Source organism: Ictalurus punctatus, chromosome 19 (assembly GCF_001660625.3).
Source record: "Ictalurus punctatus breed USDA103 chromosome 19, Coco_2.0, whole genome shotgun sequence".
NCBI lineage: Eukaryota > Metazoa > Chordata > Actinopteri > Siluriformes > Ictaluridae > Ictalurus > Ictalurus punctatus.
In genome coordinates, this window is record NC_030434.2 from 25,633,182 (window position 1) to 25,653,181 (window position 20,000).

Consider the following 20,000-nt stretch of genomic DNA (forward strand, 5'->3'; position numbering starts at 1 on the left):
CTTCGCCACCACCGAACGCCCGAGGTGTTTAGGGTGTGGGGAGATCGGGCATAAACGGCTGAGCTGCCCACGTGGAGCGGCGCAGCCGGGGAGCTCCGGGGGAGACACGGCCGGGGTACAGCAGCAGCAGCGCAGAGACAGCCAGCAGGGGGACACCTGGAGCCTGGGGCAGAGAGGGGTAACGACACACCGAGGTCACAGCGAGAAGAGGTCAGTGAGGAACACACTACTGTAACAATCACAGCACCCAGTGCTAACACCAACACCTGCGTCTATACCTGCAGTAACACCGACACCCGCGCCCATACCAGCACTCACACCGACACCACAGACAGTCTTCACTCTAAGCCCTACACCGCTATCACCGGTGGAGACAGTGACCCCACACAACCGCAGCAGAAGAACCTACAGGACAAGAACATCGAGAAGAATAAAACTAATCCGGAAATAATAAGGGAGAAGACGGACAAGGTGGAAGAATCGTCTAAACGAGCACAGCGTAAGGTTGAGATGTTGGAGGACTCGGGCCCAGAGTGCAGTGAAGGAGCGGCAGGAGAGGAACCGCCACAGACATGGAGGAGAAAAGGGTCGCCCCAGAGCAACCAGGTACTTTCAACCGTCCAGAGCAACCTGAAGAGCTTTACACCGAAGAGCAGATCGACCGATTTCTACAACTGACGAAAGGGAAACGGAACATCTTACTGACTGAGTTCTTCCCGGACAGGAGGACCTTCATTAAATCTGTACAACACACCATGGGCGTGATTTCGCCAAGGAGACGCTACAGATTGAGGAAATGGGCAGCAATCGTGAGAGAGGATTTGATGTGTTCTTGGGATGCATACGCATATACTGACGATCTACTGCTCTGACAAAGTGTGTTTTTGGTGGGGTGGTTTCTGAGTGGGGGGGGGGGGTCTGTGGGGGTTGTTTTTTCTTTTTTTCTTTTTCTCTTCCCTTCTTCTCTTTCTTCTCCTTCTTTCTCTTTTTTTAAAATGGGAAAAATGATTTTCAGAAGTGTAGATATGTAAATATACCAAAGATTGAACCTAATAAAGGAGTCTTAAAAGTCAAAGTCTCTCACTTTCTCTCTCTCTCTTACTTTCTCTCCATCTCTCTCTCTCTCTCTTACTTTCTCTCCATCTCTCTCTCTCTCTCTCTTACTTTCTCTCCATCTCTCTCTCTTACTTTCTCTCCATCTCTCTCTCTCTTACTTTCTCTCCCTCTCTCTCTCTCTTACTTTCTCTCCATCTCTCTCTCTTACTTTCTCTCCATCTCTCTCTCTCTTACTTTCTCTCCCTCTCTCTCTCTCTTACTTTCTCTCCATCTCTCTCTCTCTTACTTTCTCTCCCTCTCTCTCTCTCTTACTTTCTCTCCATCTCTCTCTCTTACTTTCTCTCCATCTCTCTCTCTCTTACTTTCTCTCCCTCTCTCTCTCTCTTACTTTCTCTCCATCTCTCTCTCTCTTACTTTCTCTCCCTCTCTCTCTCTTACTTTCTCTCCATCTCTCTCTCTATCTCTCTCTTACTTTCTCTCCATCTCTCTCTCTCTCTTACTTTCTCTCCATCTCTCTCTCTTTCTTACTTTCTCTCCATCTCTCTCTCTCTCTTACTTTCTCTCCATCTCTCACTTTCTCTATCTATCTCTTACTCTCTCTCCATCTCGCCATCTCTCTCTCTCTCTCTCCATCTCTCTCTCTTCTTCCTAATGAGAGGCCACAAGCTAATTGAAAGAATCGATTGCTGTTTTCTAAACCTGAACTCTTTTAGAGATAATCACAGGGGAGTTTCTCTCTCTCTCTCTCTCTCTCTCTCTCTCTCTCTCTCGCTCCCTCTCTCTCTCTCTCTCTCTCTCTCACTCTCTCTCTCTCTCTCCCTTGCAGTCACAACACTAAGACGACATCATGGTTAGATCCACGGCTTGCGAAGAAAGCTAAACCACCAGAGGAGTGCAACGAAGATGGTGAGTCTGTCTTTCAATCTTCCTTCCTTCCTTCCTCATTTCATCTGTTTGTTTTTCTTTCCTTCTTTCCTTCATCCATATCTACCTGTCTTTCTTACTTTCTTTGGTTCTTTTCCCTCCACTTATTTCCTTCTTCCTTCCTTCCTCTATTTCATCCCTCCTTCTTATTTCATCCCTCCTTCTTATTTGATCTATTTATTTCTCCTTCCTTCCCTCTTTACTTCATCTGTTTCTTTCTTTCTTTCTCGTTGAAGTTGCGTATATCAGGTCGGTGTTGTTCCGTCCACTTTATCACTGACGGGAAAGTGGGAAGCGTAGAATATACACGCAAAGCCTTTCTGCAAACCGATCAAACGCGACTGCTTTCTCTCTAAAGCTTCGTTTCGCAACAGGAAATGACATCATCGTGGAAAGCGATCCATCTCACATTGTCTCGTGTGTATAAATGCCACCTTGCACGTGTACATAACAATATTATGATCCCCTGTTCGAATCCACTGTGTGTGTGTGTGTGTGTGTGTGTGTGTGTGTGTGTGTGTGTGTGTGTGTGCCGTCTGTTAGCTCAGAGTTTTGCTTAGCGAGTAGTTTTTGGATGGAGTTTCCTGACAGCTCTAGTGACAGCTCTGCATCACAACACTTTTCTCTCTCTCTCTCTCTCTCGCCTCTGCACCCCCCCGTCGCGCCACATCTGACCCCCCCTCCCCTGCGTTTCTCTTGGTTTCATCATCCTGCTGAAGTTCGGGATTCTGCTGACGGACGGCGGGGATGAGAAACACTCAGCGTTTAAGTCAGTACGGACGAGTTCATAAAGTCACAAACTTCCGTCAAGCGAAAAACGTGCATTCACGCTAATTGGTAGTCTGACCGTAAGGTCTGTTAGCTGGAAAATCTCATGAATATACATGATTATGCAAATGTTAGGAACTCCCCCATACCCTCCTACCCGCCCTCGCACAAAGCCTTTATTGCTAACACGTGCTACGTTCGAACGTTGTTACGGTAACTTCTAGCTATCTCACGTGCGTACAAGCAGAATCAGAGTCTCGATTCGCATCCTTACATTTCATCACTGATTTAATGTTACCGTGACAACCGCTATCCGTTCGTAACTACAAGTAGCCACGTTAGCTTAAGCAAGTTCTGCGGGTACATTTCCCGAACGCTGTGTCGTCCATCATCCTGTAATGTTTATATTGGATATAGTTGGTTTAAATGGGATGTTTGTTTACTTAATGTGCTAACACGTAGCTCCATCGCCGGAGGACGTTTCGATACGGAACCTCTGAGAAAGTTTGCTTTAAGTGAACGTTTTTGACAGCTGTCAGTCACGTTCGTGTTGATATTTGTGTTAGCAGGTTTGTGTTAGCCGGGTTAAAACGTGGCAGCTGAGACACGTAGTTAGAAAGAACGCGAACAAGGGTCACGCACTCTAAGAGAGTATCTGATGACGCCGAAGAGCCAGAACGCGACGCGTGTCGGTTTTCCTCCTCGGCTGAAACGCTGCTCAGGGAGACAGGAAGGATGTGGTTACTAAAGTAGCTAATCCTGAAGGAAACACGGTGGAGCGTCCTCTTCTCTCCCGCGGCTTGAAAGGTCAAGGATTTTACCGAGCGCGTGTGAAATGAAGGATTAATTCAGATAAGCTACTGATAATTGGCTCGGACTTTCTTCACCCTGGACTTTCGACTTTCTGGGTTTATTTAAAATGTTAACATGTGCTACTTTTCTTTCTTCACGCTAATGGGTAAGAGAGAGAGAGAGACAGAGTGTGTGTGTGTGTGTGTGTGTGTGTGTGTGTGTGTGTGTGTGTGTGTGTGTGTGTGTGTGTGTGTGTGTGTGTGAGAGCGGAAATCAGACAGCGTGAAAGAGCCCTCAGTTCAGCCCGAGAGGCTTCTGTCCGGGGTTGCTATGGTGATGGTTTCCGGGGCCGCAGGAATACAAAGCGTATGTATGTGTGCTTGTGTGTGTGTGTGTGTGTGTGTGTGTGTGTGTGTACTGTACACACACACACACACACACACACACACACAAATATAATAAAATGCTCAGACAGCAGCTGAAACACTCAGCAGACCCATCTATGCACTGTCCTAGTGGGAGTGGTCTAATATTCTAATGACCATGCTTGATTGACAGCCTTCTGGCTGAGACTCCTCCTATAATGTCACTTGAGCAGCTAAATCAGGATCCGTGTAACACTCATAGGTTGGAATTACTTGTTAGTTTAGCTTTCACTGACTAGTTTAGCTTTCACCAATTAGATTAGCTTTCACCAATTAGATTAGCTTTCACCAATTAGATTAGCTTTCACTAATTAGATTAGCTTTCACTCACTAATTTAGCTTTAACTCGCTAGATTAGCTTTCACCAATTAGATTAGCTTTAACTCGCTAGATTAGCTTTCACTCAGTAGATTAGCTTTAACTCACTAGATTAGCTTTAACTCAGTAGTTTAGCTTTCACTCACTAGTTTAGCTTTCACTAATTAGATTAGCTTTCACTCACTAGATTAGTTTTCACTCACTAGATTAGCTTTAACTAATTAGATTAGTTTATACTCACTAGATTAGCTTTCACTTGCTAGATTAGCTTTAACTAATTAAAATAGCTTTAACTCGCTAGATTAGATTTCACTCACTAAGTCAGCTTTAACTAATTAGATTAGCTTTCAGTAATTAGATTAACTAACACTCACTGGATTAGCTTTCACTAATTAGATTAGCTTTCACTCATTAGTTAACGTTCCTTCTCTCTCTCTCCTTTCTTTTTTTCTTTTTTTTCCTTTCTTTTAATTCCTCCCTTATTTTTTTATGTAACCTTCACTGCCGGTTCCTGTTCTCCGGTTCTCCTGTTCTCCGGTTCTCCTGTTCTCCTGTTCTCCTATTCTCCGGTTCTCCTGTTCTCCGGTTCTCCTGTTCTCCTATTCTCCGGTTCTCCTGTTCTCCGGTTCTCCTGTTCTCCGGGCTGATTGCTGATTGCTGTGTGTTTTTCAGAGCTTCCGTACGGCTGGGAGAAGATCGATGATCCAGTTTATGGCAGTTACTATGTGGAGTAAGTTTCTGTTTCTCTTTATAAATCTTCAGCACATTGTTCACTGAAAAATAAAAATCCAGTGGATCAGTAAACATGACACGAACAAATCAAAAAGAAAAAGATTAGAATCACTCCAGCGCTTTAAGTTCTGTACTCGGTTCATTCAGGTAAATATGCGGCCAAAACCCGAAGCGTTTATTTTAATGACTTTACTGGATTAAATCTGAGATTATTTTGCGAGTGCTCACAAAACTAGAAAAAAAATGTTTACTGATTGCATGCTAATGTGGGGGCGTGGCTTTTGACCCCGATTTGCATATGAGCTTGCAGAACTTTAAGGTGATGTAATGGTGAGCGTTATGGATGGGCTGCTTTTGTTTTGTTTCAGCTTTAAGGCGTAAGGCTGTTGGTTGTGAAATGTTCTGACACAACGGGTGTTTTGTAAAGTTCTCCTGCTTCACCCTCTCCGCGTTTCTCTGTAAGCGCGCTAGTCAGTTCAGTGGTGCTGGGTTCTGCCAGTTCTGGCTCTGTCAAGCGTTTTACTTCTGTATCCGTCATGATCAATGATGTATGAAAGCATTTACTCGCTCTTGCATGAAATACATCAGTCAAATTTACTTAAAGAACAAAAGGTTGAAGTGTTTTATTGACTTGTTTTTGTTAAAGAAAGTGTTGATGGTGTTTTGGTAGCAAATTTTATTACTTATGGTGTTTGTGGGTAAGTGTTGGTGTCTGCTGAGGTTGGCGTTGGGTGGAAGGTCAGTTTTGGTGTTTCAAGTTCAGTGCTGCTGTTTGAAGGTGAGTGTTGGGGTTTGGAGGTGAATGTTGGTGTTTGAAGGTGAGTGTTGGTGTTTGAAGGTGAGTGTCGGTGTTTGAAGGTGAGTGTCGGTGTTTGAAGGTGAGTGTCGGTGTTTGAAGGTGAGTGTTGGTGTTTGGAGGTGAGTGTTGGTGTTTGGAGGTGAGTGTCGGTGTTTGGAGGTGAGTGTTGGTGTTTGAAGGTGAATGTTGGGGTTTGGAGGTGAATGTTGGGGTTTGGAGGTGAGTGTTGGTGTTTGAAGGTGAGTGTTGGTGTTTGGAGGTGAGTGTCGGTGTTTGGAGGTGAGTGTCGGTGTTTGAAGGTGAATGTTGGTGTTTGGAGGTGAGTGTTGTTGTTTGAAGGTGAGTGTCGGTGTTTGAAGGTGAGTGTTGGTGTTTGAAGGTGAGTGTTTGAAGGTGAGTGTCGGTGTTTGGAGGTGAGTGTCGGTGTTTGGAGGTGAGTGTCGGTGTTTGGAGGTGAGTGTCGGTGTTTGAAGGTGAGTGTCGGTGTTTGGAGGTGAGTGTCGGTGTTTGGAGGTGAGTGTCGGTGTTTGGAGGTGAATGTTGGTGTTTGAAGGTGAGTGTTTGAAGGTGAATGTTGGTGTTTGGAGGTGAGTGTTGGTGTTTGAAGGTGAGTGTCGGTGTTTGGAGGTGAGTGTCGGTGTTTGAAGGTGAGTGTTGGTGTTTGAAGGTGAGTGTTTGAAGGTGAGTGTTTGAAGGTGAGTGTTTGGAGGTGAGTGTTTGGAGGTGAATGTTGGTGTTTGGAGGTGAGTGTTGGTGTTTGAAGGTGAGTGTCGGTGTTTGGAGGTGAGTGTCGGTGTTTGAAGGTGAGTGTTGGTGTTTGAAGGTGAGTGTTTGAAGGTGAGTGTTTGAAGGTGAGTGTTTGGAGGTGAGTGTTTGGAGGTGAATGTTGGTGTTTGAAGGTGAATGTCGGTGTTTGGAGGTGAGTGTCGGTGTTTGGAGGTGAATGTTAGTGTTTGAAGGTGAGTGTCGGTGTTTGAAGGTGAATGTTGGGGTTTGGAGGTGAGTGTTGGTGTTTGAAGGTGAGTGTTGGTGTTTGGAGGTGAGTGTCGGTGTTTGGAGGTGAGTGTCGGTGTTTGAAGGTGAGTGTCGGTGTTTGGAGGTGAGTGTCGGTGTTTGGAGGTGAGTGTCGGTGTTTGGAGGTGAGTGTCGGTGTTTGAAGGTGAGTGTCGGTGTTTGGAGGTGAGTGTCGGTGTTTGGAGGTGAGTGTCGGTGTTTGGAGGTGAGTGTTGGTGTTTGGAGGTGAATGTTGGTGTTTGAAGGTGAGTGTTTGAAGGTGAATGTTGGTGTTTGAAGGTGAGTGTTTGAAGGTGAATGTTGGTGTTTGAAGGTGAGTGTTTGAAGGTGAGTGTTTGAAGGTGAATGTTGGTGTTTGAAGGTGAGTGTTTGGAGGTGAGTGTCGGTGTTTGGAGGTGAGTGTCGGTGTTTGGAGGTGAGTGTTGGTGTTTGGAGGTGAATGTTGGTGTTTGAAGGTGAGTGTTTGAAGGTGAATGTTGGTGTTTGAAGGTGAGTGTTTGAAGGTGAATGTTGGTGTTTGAAGGTGAGTGTTTGAAGGTGAGTGTTTGAAGGTGAGTGTTTGGAGGTGAGTGTTTAGAGGTGAATGTTGGTGTTTGAAGGTGAGTGTCGGTGTTTGGAGGTGAGTGTCGGTGTTTGAAGGTGAGTGTTGGTGTTTGAAGGTGAGTGTTTGGAGGTGAGTGTTTAGAGGTGAGTGTTTGGAGGTGAGTGTCGGTGTTTGAAGGTGAGTGTGGGTGTTTGAAGGTGAGTGTGGGTGTTTGAAGGTGAGTGTCAGTGTTTGAAGGTGAATGTCAGGGTTTGAAGGTGAGTGTTAGTGTTTGGAGGTGAGTGTTTGGAGGTGAGTGTCGGTGTTTGGAGGTGAGTGTCGGTGTTTGAAGGTGAGTGTCGGTGTTTGAAGGTGAATGTCAGGGTTTGAAGGTGAGTGTCGGTGTTTGGAGGTGAGTGTTGGGGTTTGAAGGTGAGTGTTAGTGTTTGAAGGTGAGTGTTTGAAGGTGAGTGTTGGTGTTTGAAGGTGAGTGTTTGGAGGTGAGTGTTGGTGTTTGAAGGTGAGTGTCGGTGTTTGAAGGTGAGTGTTTGAAGGTGAGTGTCGGTGTTTGGAGGTGAGTGTCGGTGTTTGGAGGTGAGTGTTTGAATGTGAGTGTTTGGAGGTGAGTGTTTGGAGGTGAGTGTCGGTGTTTGGAGGTGAGTGTTAGTGTTTGGAGGTGAGTGTTGGGGTTTGAAGGTGAATGTCGGTGTTTGAAGGTGAATGTCGGGGTTTGAAGGTGAGTGTCGGTGTTTGAAGGTGAATGTCGGTGCTTGAAGCTGAATGCTGGTGTTTGTTGTGGTAAATGTGAGTCTTTGAGAGTGTATTAGGTTTTTATAAAAAAATAACCTTCAGATTTCACCATTAGTGGGTTTTTGTACTGTCTTTTTCCTGTGCTGAGATGATGTGTGGGAGTCTGAGAGAACTCCATCTGCTCTGAAATCCTGTAATATACTGTAAATTTCTGTCCTGCAACCATAACACGCATGAATCTGTTTATTAGGTAACAGAGTGCGCACGAGAAAAATCCATTCTATATGTAATAATCTTCCTCACGTCTAACTTCAGTCACAGCTCCAGTCTGCTCTCAGACTGAGAACAGCGATGGAGCCTGCCAACAACTTCTCCTCTGGTTCATTTTCACTCAGCTTCCTGGCACAGTGTCAGCCCTAATGTCTCAGAGAGGAACTCGGAGGCCAATCTGATCTGGAGCAGCATTTCGATTTTAGGGTCGTGGTGTTTGGTAGGGAGTGGTGGTGTTTGATGGTGAGTCTTGATTTTTGTTAATGATGATGTGTATTTGGGAGTGCTGGTTCTGTTCAGTATGTTGTCGGGTGGAAACTGTTGGTGTTTGTTAATGATGGTGTTTGGTGTTGGGTGTTGATGTTCGATGGTGGGTGCTGGTGTTTGTTAATGACGGTGTTTGGTGGGAGGTGTCAAATGGGATTGTTAGTGAATGACGGTGTTTGGAGGTGGCTATTGGTGTTTGTTAATGACGGTGTTTGGTGGGAGGTGTCAAATGTGATTGTTAGTGAATGACGGTGTTTGGAGGTGGCTATTGGTGTTTGTTAATGACGGTGTTTGGTGGGAGGTGTCAAATGGGATTGTTAGTGAATGACGGTGTTTGGAGGTGGCTATTGGTGTTTGTTAATGACGGTGTTTGGTGTTGGGTGTTGATGTTCGATGGTGGGTGCTGGTGTTTGTTAATGACGGTGTTTGGTGTTGGGTGTTGATGTTCGATGGTGGGTGCTGGTGTTTGTTAATGACGGTGTTTGGTGGGAGGTGTCAAATGTGATTGTTAGTGAATGACGGTGTTTGGAGGTGGCTATTGGTCTTTGTTAATGACGGTGTTTGGTGGGAGGTGTCAAATGTGATTGTTAGTGAATGACGGTGTTTGGAGGTGGCTATTGGTGTTTGTTAATGACGGTGTTTGGTGTTGGGTGTTGATGTTCGATGGTGGGTGCTGGTGTTTGTTAATGACGGTGTTTGGTGTTGGGTGTTGATGTTCGATGGTGGGTGCTGGTGTTTGTTAATGACGGTGTTTGGTGGGAGGTGTCAAATGGGATTGTTAGTGAATGACGGTGTTTGGAGGTGGCTATTGGTGTTTGTTAATGACGGTGTTTGGTGGGAGGTGTCAAATGGGATTGTTAGTGAATGACGGTGTTTGGAGGTGGCTATTGGTGTTTGTTAATGACGGTGTTTGGTGTTGGGTGTTGATGTTCGATGGTGGGTGCTGGTGTTTGTTAATGACGGTGTTTGGTGGGAGGTGTCAAATGTGATTGTTAGTGAATGACGGTGTTTGGAGGTGGCTATTGGTCTTTGTTAATGACGGTGTTTGGTGTTGGGTGTTGATGTTCGATGGTGGGTGCTGGTGTTTGTTAATGACGGTGATTGGTGGGAGGTGTCAAATGTGATTGTTAGTGAATGACGGTGTTTGGAGGTGGCTATTGGTGTTTGTTAATGACGGTGTTTGGAGGTGGCTATTGGTGTTTGTTAATGACGGTGTTTGGTGTTGGGTGTTGATGTTCGATGGTGGGTGCTGGTGTTTGTTAATGACGGTGTTTGGTGTTGGGTGTTGATGTTCGATGGTGGGTGCTGGTGTTTGTTAATGACGGTGATTGGTGGGAGGTGTCAAATGTGATTGTTAGTGAATGACGGTGTTTGGAGGTGGCTATTGGTGTTTGTTAATGACGGTGTTTGGAGGTGGTTGTTGTTATTTCATGGTTTTTTAGTGATGAACGTTGGTGTTTGTTAATTTTGTTCCTTAGTAGTGAATGTGGGTGTGTGTTAATGGCAGTGTTTGGTGATGGCTTTTGCATGTTGTTAATTTTACCGTTCGGTGGTGATTGCTGTTGTTATTGAATGGTGGGGTTGGTGCTAGTTCTTGTGTTTCTTGGTGGATGCTGGCGTTTGTGAACTACAGTGTTTAGTGTTGAATGTCGGTGTCGTGTGTTAATGATGGTGTTTGTTGGGGCTGTTGCTTAGTATTAATTGTAGTGTTCGTTGATGAATGTCAGTGTACGTTGATGATAATATTTGGTGGGGGGTGTTGCTGTTTGGTGACCCTTTGAAAACTGGAAGTAAACAGGAGGGTTCTATGATGGATAGAGAGCCGTGGTCCGATTGTTCTGTCCTTACTCAGGGTTCTGTCATGTTTAATGAGGAACTAATCTCTCCCTATGCTTTTTTCCTACCTGAAGTTGATCGTCGCTACTGTAATTGGACGCCGCTGCACGTACGTGTCAGAGGCGCGTAACCCATTAGAATCCATCAAAAGGTCATCAGAAGACATTTAATTAGTCAAATGGCACATTAGGCGAGGCTCTGTGTTGGGTTTGTGCTCTGATCTGAGGTCATTCATCAAATTTATATGATGATGTAAATCGATTAATTAGTGATTATGTGGAGGTCAGTGTGAGATTGGTCCAAATCTATTTTTCATTAATTGGTGCTTGGGTCATTAGATTCTTTTTTTTAGGGACTTGTGTCTTTTTCAGCAGTACAGATTGAGCTGTTCTCTTCTATCTGCCTCACAGTGCTTCCCCTCTTCTAATCTGCACAGGAAAATAAATATAGCCACCATTTTATGCCTTTCGGGAGTTTACTGGCTGCAGGTGGATTTACACGCCAGAACTCATCAATACCCAACCTGTCTCTGTGCCCCCCCCCGCCTCTTTCTCTCGTTCCCTCTCTCTCTCGTTCTCTCTCTCTCTTCTCTCTTCTCTCTCGTTATCTCTCTCTCTTGTTATCTCTCTCTCTCTTTCTCACTCACTCTCTCTCTCTTCTCTCTCTTTCTCTCTTTCTCTCTCTCTCTTCTCTCTCCCTCTCTCTCTCTTTCTCTCTTTCTCTCTCTCTTCTCTCTGTCTCTCATTCTCTTTTCTCTCTCTCTCTTTCTCACTTACTCTCTCTCTCTTCTCTCTCTCTCTCTTTCTCTCTTTCTCTCTCTCTTCTCTCTGTCTCTCATTCTCTTTTCTCTCTCTTTCTCACTTACTCTCTCTCTCTTCTCTCTCTCTTTCTCTCTTTCTCTCTCTCTCTTCTCTCTGTCTCTCATTCTCTTCTCTCTCTCTCTCTCTCTCTCTCTCTCTCTCTCTCTCAGTCATATAAACAGGAGGACTCAGTTTGAGAACCCGGTTCTAGAGGCTAAGAGGAGACTGCAGATGCAAAGCCAAGGCCTTTCCTCGCTTCCACTGCCTGCTCTATACAGAGGTACACACACACACACACACACACACTGGTACATTACTCTCCACTACACACACACACACACACACACACACACACACTGGTACATTACTCTCCACTACACACACACACACACACACACACACACTGTTACATTACTCTCCACTACACACACACACACACACACACACACACACACACACACTGTTACATTACTCTCCACTACACACACACACACACACACACACACACACACACACACACACACTGTTACATTACTCTCCACTACACACACACACACACACACACACACACACTGTTACATTACTCTCCACTACACACACACACACACACACAGACTGTTACATTACTCTCCACTACACACACACACACACACACACACACACACATTGCTTACATTACACACACGTACATTACACTGCTCTCCACTTTACACACTATTCACTACATACGCCACATGATTGCTCTCATCATTCATCGTCACTGTGGAATGTGAACTGCAAGCCTAGTCCCTGTGTAGTCTGTATGCTCAGGACTGTGGTTTTGGAGACATCATCTTCATGAACACTTCAGTAAACGGTATTTAGTGAATAGGTGTGTTTAGCTTCCTCCTGGTTAATCCTGCACTTCCACTTCCTGGATGATCTGAGCGTGTTCTCTCCATTTGAAGCAGTGGATGAGGGCGTGTCCTTCGCCACTCTACCCCGGGCGAGGCTGGCGTATGCGGGCCCGGCTCCCGAGCGCTCTCACAGCCTCACTGACCTGCCCGAGACCCCCCTGAGCCGGCCCGGAGCGTTCGCACCGCACGGTACGTCCTCATCATAGCGCCCCCTGCTGCGCTGGAGGAATGCGTGCCTGCTGCAGGAGCCGAGATGCTTCCTAGTTCCCTGATTCGCTCGGCCTGGCTTTTTCCACAACGCCCTTCAGTTCCTCTTAGTGACTTGGATTTGCTTTCACCATTTAATTTATGCCTGGGTTATTATTTTGATTATTCTGTCATCTTCTGCACAAATTTTCTCCAATTTTGTTTCGGGGGTGTAAATTATCGTGAGTATTTGAAGGTCCAGACAGCGGTGTCATATTTTAAAGGGCCAGTTGACTGACTGATACCAGGCCCCGCCCACACTCGGTTACTATTGCTATGTAGGTGAAGATTATTATCTTAAAAAATGGAAGTCAAATTGCCGCTACGTCATACAGAGTGTTAGAACAGTCAGATCTGGAGATCCAGAACATTTTGGGGTAGAGCGTCACAGCCAGGCCTTCATTCCATCTCAAACAACAAATGCTACTGCTGTTAGCTTGAGCTGGGCTAGTTAACTTCAATGTGTGACAATACTATACTATTAAAGGTTCTTTAATCTACTCAACCTATTACACCAGCTTTACATGAACCCTGGTTTAAATTCAGAACCGTTTTGTTGTCGTCGTTGTTGTTGTTGTTTTTAATGTTTTAGCAAATATAACCCGATATCCTAATAGCATGCTAATATTTAGTACATAAGCTAACCTTAGCTGCATGTGGGTGGTCACACGTTACCACGAATACAAATTCAAAGTGTTAAATAGATAAAAAAAATGTATGATTATTTTAAACAGGTCAAACGCGTTATGGTACAAAGAGGTTTTTAATACACTGAGCTTTTCCATCAGCGTTAAAAATCACACACAGCGGTGTCGGGGTGTGTTAGATTAGACTTAAAACTGTTGTTTGTGCAGAAAATGACTGAATCTTCCCTTTTCCCGATCCGCATGTGCCCTTTGCGCTCTGAATATTTTTATTTTCTCGGCCCTGAATGAAAGCATGGACTTGGAGACAGATCCAGGAAGAGACACGGGAATGAAAAACCTGCTAATTACATTAGGTGAGGATGTAATGGAGCAGTGAAAGGTCTGTGCTGAGCAGCATCATGCCCTTCCGTGGGTTTTCTCTGCGTTACGGCCCGGGTTTGATCCGGTGAACAGGGGGAGAACGTTGTTGTGCACTTTTCTTGCTTCAGTTATGAGTGTCTTCAGAGCAATGAGGTAGAAATTCAGGCAGCGAGACTCATACTGGAGCAACAAGATTCGCGATCCATCACAGCTGAGCGTGTGTGTGTGTGTGTGTGTGTGTGTGTGTGTGTGTGTTCGCGCTGCTTTATTTGTGTTCTTTAAGTGCAACTCTTCGGAGTCATGATGTTGCTCTGGATGGAAGCGTTTGATTATGATTTTTGTTGGTGTGTGTGTGTGTGTGTGTGTGTGGGAGTAGGTATAGAGAAGTCCCTGTTCACGCGAGACCCCACACAGCTGAAGGGCAGGTTCCTCTCGACGACGCTACAGAAAAGCACCATGGGATTCGGCTTTACGATCATCGGCGGAGATGAGCCGGACGAGTTCCTGCAGGTGAAGAGCGTGATTCCAGACGGTCCTGCTGCACAGGATGGCAAGATGGCCACAGGTATGCATACGCGCGCACACACACACACACACACATGCGCACGTTGGTTTACACACACACACGCGCGCTGGTTTACGCACACACAAGTCTTATTATCTTCCAGCATCCCGGTTTTGCCGTGTTCCAGGTGTCTCTCGGTCATACAAGGCGGAGCTTTTGAGCTGTCAATCATATGACATCAGCAGTTTACCTGGCCCTTGTTTTTAATGAGAGAAAATAGCTAAGCCTCCTTCATAGTGCTTTTGACAAACTATAAAGGACAGAAATCACGCTCAGAGGTAATTTATTTTGGTTATATTTAAACAAACACATGAATCAATAATACTAGAAGCGAGATAAGTTTCTGTTTTAAATCCCACGATCGTATGGGCTGCGTATTTTAACACAGATGTGCACGGCCTGAGCTTAGCCAGCTTGCGAGTGTAAAATACACCAGCACATGCTGAGTGTAAAAAGCCCAACACACACACACACACACACACTTTTTGGCTCTCGTAGTTCATCGTCAGCTCTGGCTGTAAGTCCAGTCTGGTCTCTCGTCGTGTTTCTGTTTGTTTGCACCTGCAGTAGCTGCCTAATGAGCTGTTTAGGTGCATCATGGGAAAGCTGATAGAGAGAGAGAGCGAGCGAGAGAGAGAGCGAGCGAGAGCGGCCAACCTGCAGCGCTGGCTTTCGTCCCTGTGTGTGACAGTCGGCTCTATACGTCTCTTTCAGATCTCTGAGATCTGGCAAGCTCGCATTTCCGACGAGGTTTACCAGCTCATCTTCGTCGTTCCCGGTCGAACGTTGGAGCAGAAGCGCACCTTTTATATTATTTAAGAATTAGGCGTTATGAAACGGAGGCGATTATTTCAACTGGATTAAATGAATTGCTTCAAATCTGACTGGAATAACTGATGGAATAATTTAACAGCAGCACTGGCTTAAGCACCGTGCCCGTCGTTGTGTGCTCACGTTATCTGTTTTAATCGCTCTTATTGTCTGTGTAATCACTGCATCCGTGAGGTGTCCTAATGGGCGTGGCTTAATATTCTAATGAGCAGCTTGATTGACAGCCCTGTGTCCAGTATAATACTATAACACTTTAGTATTGTATATTAAACGTTCAACAAAACTGAAAGAAAAGAACTATTGTTAAAGCAGTAGTTGAACTGTCCTGGTGGGCGTGGCCTACTGCTGAGCACAGTGCTGGTGCCAGGGTGTTTGTATAATGTTCAGGGTGGTGTTTGGACCATGTCCAGCATGGTGCTGAGGTGTTTGTACAATGCCCAGTGTGGTGTTTACACATTCGGTGCTCCAAATGTCAGTTTGGCTTTATGTAAACACACATGACAGGATGCAGGAGAGATGATGGATGATATTAGAGCTAAATTACACAGGAAGTTGAACGTGTGCATCTCACACTCCGCAGATCATGTTTAACCAGTGAAATTAGCTCTGTCAGCACTGGGATTAACAGACACAGTGATTAATGAGGGTATTTAGTGTATTTAGTTGCTGTGCTGTCACTGTAACTGTAGTAATCATAAACACAGTGTGTTGCAGTATTATAAACACAGCTTGGTTTCCATTTAAACAAATAGCCGGTTAACGTTTAGGAGTGGAATTCAACGTCTCCTTCACTGGGACCGACATGTACGGAGGCCACGCCTCCTTCACTAAGACTGACAGATACAGATGCCACACCTCCTACACTGAGAATGACATACCTCATACCTCAAACGGTCATGCCTCCTTCAGAGAGACCGACGGTCACAGAAGCCACGCCTCCTTCAATGGGAGTGATAGAGGACACGCCTCCTACACGGAGACTCACAAACACATAGGTCACACCTCCTTCACTGGGAGTGACAGATATCACGACCACATCCCCTTCACTTGGACTGACAGTCTCAAAGGCCACACCCCCTTCACTGGGACTGACAGTCTCAAAGGCCACACCCCCTTCACTGGGACTGACAGTCTCAAAGGCCACACCCCCTTCACTGGGACTGACAGACTCAAAGGCCACACCCCCTTCACTGGGACTGACAGTCTCAAAGGCCACACCCCCTTCACTGGGACTGGCAGTCTCAAAGGCCACACCCCCTTCACTGGGACTGACAGTCTCAAAGGCCACACCCCCTTCACTGGGACTGACAGTCTCAAAGGCCACACCCCCTTCACTGGGACTGACAGTCTCAAAGGCCACACCCCCTTCACTGGGACTGACAGTCTCAAAGGCCACACCCCCTTCACTGGGACTGACAGACTCAAAGGCCACACCCCCTTCACTGGGACTGACAGACTCAAAGGCCACACCCCCTTCACTGGGACTGACAGTCTCAAAGGCCACACCCCCTTCACTGGGACTGACAGTCTCAAAGGCCACACCCCCTTCACTGGGACTGACAGACTCAAAGGCCACACCCCCTTCACTGGGACTGACAGTCTCAAAGGCCACACCCCCTTCACTGGGACTGACAGTCTCAAAGGCCACACCCCCTTCACTGGGACTGACAGTCTCAAAGGCCACACCCCCTTCACTGGGACTGACACAGGAAAATAAAGGTTTCATATGAATAAATTAATAACGTTTCACTATTATTTGTTTTGTATTAAAGTGGAACATACCAAGTTACAGTGGAAAAGGGGGTGAGGTCATTTCTAGCTCCTAAACTATTTGACAGTTTGGTTTGGGGGGGGCGGGGGCGTGGGGGGATGGGGAGTTTCCAGAGGCTGAAAGGGAACAGGGAGGTTGTTTAGATGTCATTTGTTTTCCATGATGGTGTGATGTTATTGATCAAGCCACCAGGGCTCGAAGGCAAATGCCGATCATGTTTAACGAGACTAATTAAAATTCCCGAACATCACACAACAGCCGTGAGGGGTGAGTCTCGTCGATGGAAGTGTTCCATGTTGCATTAAATCTCACACTCTCTGCTCTGAGGGCAGGCTGCTGAATCCTCCTCTCTGCTTCCTGCTGTTTTACATAATAATGGACAATCTAATCTCAAAATTCGGTGAGGGACACTTAAGCTTCAGTCTTTATTCTAGTCTTTGTACGAGTCCCTGTTAATTAGCTGTAATTATAGAAATAATATAAGCTGAGATGTTAAATGATAAGGTAATATTCAAATGATATGAATGTTCTTCTTGTGTTCTTAGGCGATGTGATCGTCTACATAAATGAGGTGTGTGTACTTGGTACGACTCACGCAGACGTGGTGAAGTTATTCCAGTCGGTGCCCATCGGGCAGAGCGTGACCCTGGCGCTTTGTCGAGGATACCCGTTACCCTACGATGCTGAGGATTCAGGAAACACCTTGATCTCACCTCTTGGTCTCATAGGAGACCGCCCCCTGCTGCTTAACGGCCGCAACTGCACCACGTATGACACATATATGGAGTACTTAAGCCGCACCGCGCACTTCCTGGACGACGGCGTCTCGTTGGCGTCGTCAGGGACGGAGCTGATCGCCGTCACCATTGTGAAGGGGCCGGATGGGTTTGGCTTCACCGTAGCGGACAGCGATGGAGGTCAGAGGGTGAAGCAGGTGCTAGAGCCTCAGCGCTGCCCAGGTCTGTGCGAAGGAGACCTGATCGTGGAGATCAACCAGCGGCCGGCCCTCACGCTTTCTCACACACGGGTGGTGGAATTGCTGAAGGAGTGTGCGGTCGGAGCCGAGGCCACCCTGCTGGTACAGAGGGAGCGAGGTAAGGGAAAAGTGCTGAACTCGAGAAGTCTCGTGTTCGATTTTGCCGTCTCGAAGCTCACCCTGCTGCTAAAGCTTGTCTTACTGTCTTTCGATCAGAATGCTGAATATATCAGAGCGTTCGCTGCACGCATGCCAATGGGTGCTTGTTGTGAAGTTATCCTGCTTCCAAAAAAATCATGCTTGATTGGTCAGCCCTGGTGGCTCCTGATAATTTGCTGAGTCATACCGTCTGAAAGCCTCAGGTTGTGTTTCAGACATGGCCGCTGTTTAGTATTCCCTAAACGTCACAGTGCTGTGATTAGCAGAGGCACATAGCCTGTAAAAATAGCTACTGACGCGCACGGGTCATTTTGACGATGTATTAATATCCTCCAGCTTTATTTCCTCAGTGGGACTCTTTCACAGCAAGTAGACTTGCCTTATAATACTCTAAAGAGATATGCTGCGGTTACAAGCCGCTATCTGTAATTCAAAGATGTCCCCATGTCCAAAGTACAATGTCTACTGTAGATAAAATCGTAAAGATGTTTTATTTCAGTGACGTTCACTTAATTACTTTTACAACCGTTAAGTAAGTGCTTCAAAAACTTAAATGTATAAATGACTGCAATTACTCTTGATTAGTCCCAGTATTTATGACCCTCACTCTTTTTCAGTCCCAGTCTTAAGGGCTTTAACTCTTGATTAGTACAACTACTTAGGATGTTAAATCCCAGTCTTTAGAGCTCTTAGATAGTCCTGGTCGTTACGGTTCTAATGATTGGTTATATCCTGCCATCAAGGCTCCAGTCTTTTTAACACTTGGTTAGTAGTATCTCTTGAGCTCTTATACTTGTTTAGTCTCAATCTTTAAAGATTTAACCCTCGGTTAGTCCTAGTCCTCCAGGCTCCAAGTGTTGTTTAATCCTTGCCCACTCCAGTGTTTTAGAGATCTGACTCTTGGATAGTGCTAATTTTTAAGCATTATTTCAATCATCTGCCAAGTATTTATGGTTCCAGATCTTGATTCCATTTATGGTTCCCAGTTTTAATTCTCAGTAAGTCCTAGTCTTTCAATTTGAACTTTTATTTAGTCCCAGATTTTAATGGTTTAATTCTTGGCCAGTCCCAGTTTTTAGGGCTTTACGTCTTATTCAAATTGATGGTAAGTCTTTAGGTTTCTGGTTGCTTGTTAGTCCTATTCTCATGGACTCTAATTCCTGGTCGGTCCCAGTCTGAAGAGCTTTAACTCTTGATTAGTCAAAGTCTTTAGAGGGCATACTATTGGTTAGTCCGAGTCTTTACGGTTCTACCTTTGGGTTATATCCAGTTGGTAAGGTTCTTATATTGCTGTAGTGCCTATAATCAGAGCTTAAATGATAGCTGCACACATTTCGAGTTGAACCCTGTTTCTCAGGCTCTAATTCTTGGTTAGTCCCAATCTTTAGAGTTCTAACTGTTATTTCCAGTCAATAAGGCACTGACTCTTGGTTAAACCCCTTTGTTTAGTCTCATTTTTGCCTATTTCAGGCCTTTAGAGCTTTAACTCTTGATTAGAGCTTTAACTTTTGATTGATTAGTCCCACTCTTTAGGGGTGTAGGTCTTTTTGAGATTTTTGGTCCCAGTATTTAAGGTTACAGCTCATGACTTGTCCCAGTCTTTAAGGTTGTAATGCTTGGTTAGACCAAGTCTATACCGTTCTTATTCCCAGTCTATAAGTTTATACCTCTTGGTACTGTAAGACCAAGGATCTAACTCTTCTAACTCCTTGTCTGGCTTTTAATTTCGAACTGTCTTAGTTCTAGTTAGTCCCATTCTGAAATATTCGTGGCCACTCCTGATGTTTAGGGCTCTAACTCTTGATTCATTTTAGGATTTAAGGTCCTAATCTGTGGCTAGTTCTGTTCTTTAGAGCACTGGCAGTCATTAGGTTCCAGTCATTAGGGCTCTGACACTTGGTTAGTATCTGTTTTTAGAGCTAAAACACTTGGTTAGTCCGAGTCATTAGGGCTCTGACACTTGGTTAGTCCCAGTAATTATGGCTCTAACACTTGGTTAGTCCCAGTAATTATGGCTCTAACACTGGTTAGTCCCAGTAATTATGGCTCTGACACTTGGTTAGTCCCAGTCTTTAGAGCTCTGACACTTGGTTAGTCCCAGTATTTAGAGCTCTGACTCTTGGTTAGTCCCAGTAATTATGGCTCTGACACTTGGTTAGTCCCAGTATTTAGAGCTCTGACTCTTGGTTAGTCCCAGTATTTAGAGCTCTGACTCTTGGTTAGTCCCAGTATTTAGAGCTCTGACTCTTGGTTAGTCCCAGTCGTTAGGGCTCGG

General features: G+C 45.5%; 1 protein-coding gene across 9 annotated transcripts in view; it reads left to right on the plus strand.

Moving 5' to 3' along the window:
- Positions 1–20,000, plus strand: part of magi2a (membrane associated guanylate kinase, WW and PDZ domain containing 2a) — a 163,472-nt gene that overhangs the window by 93,052 nt on the left and 50,420 nt on the right. For all 9 annotated transcript variants that reach the window (XR_008398429.1, XR_008398428.1, XM_017494141.3 and 6 more), the window contains 5 exons: positions 1,883–1,962; positions 4,956–5,013; positions 11,445–11,554; positions 13,800–13,988; positions 17,136–17,684. Coding sequence is in view for 7 of the 9 variants with exons in the window: in XM_017494141.3 (XP_017349630.1) it covers positions 1,883–1,962; positions 4,956–5,013; positions 11,445–11,554; positions 13,800–13,988; positions 17,136–17,684 (986 nt within the window). In the remaining 2 variants the exon portion in view is untranslated. The remainder of the gene's footprint in view (positions 1–1,882; positions 1,963–4,955; positions 5,014–11,444; positions 11,555–13,799; positions 13,989–17,135; positions 17,685–20,000) is intronic.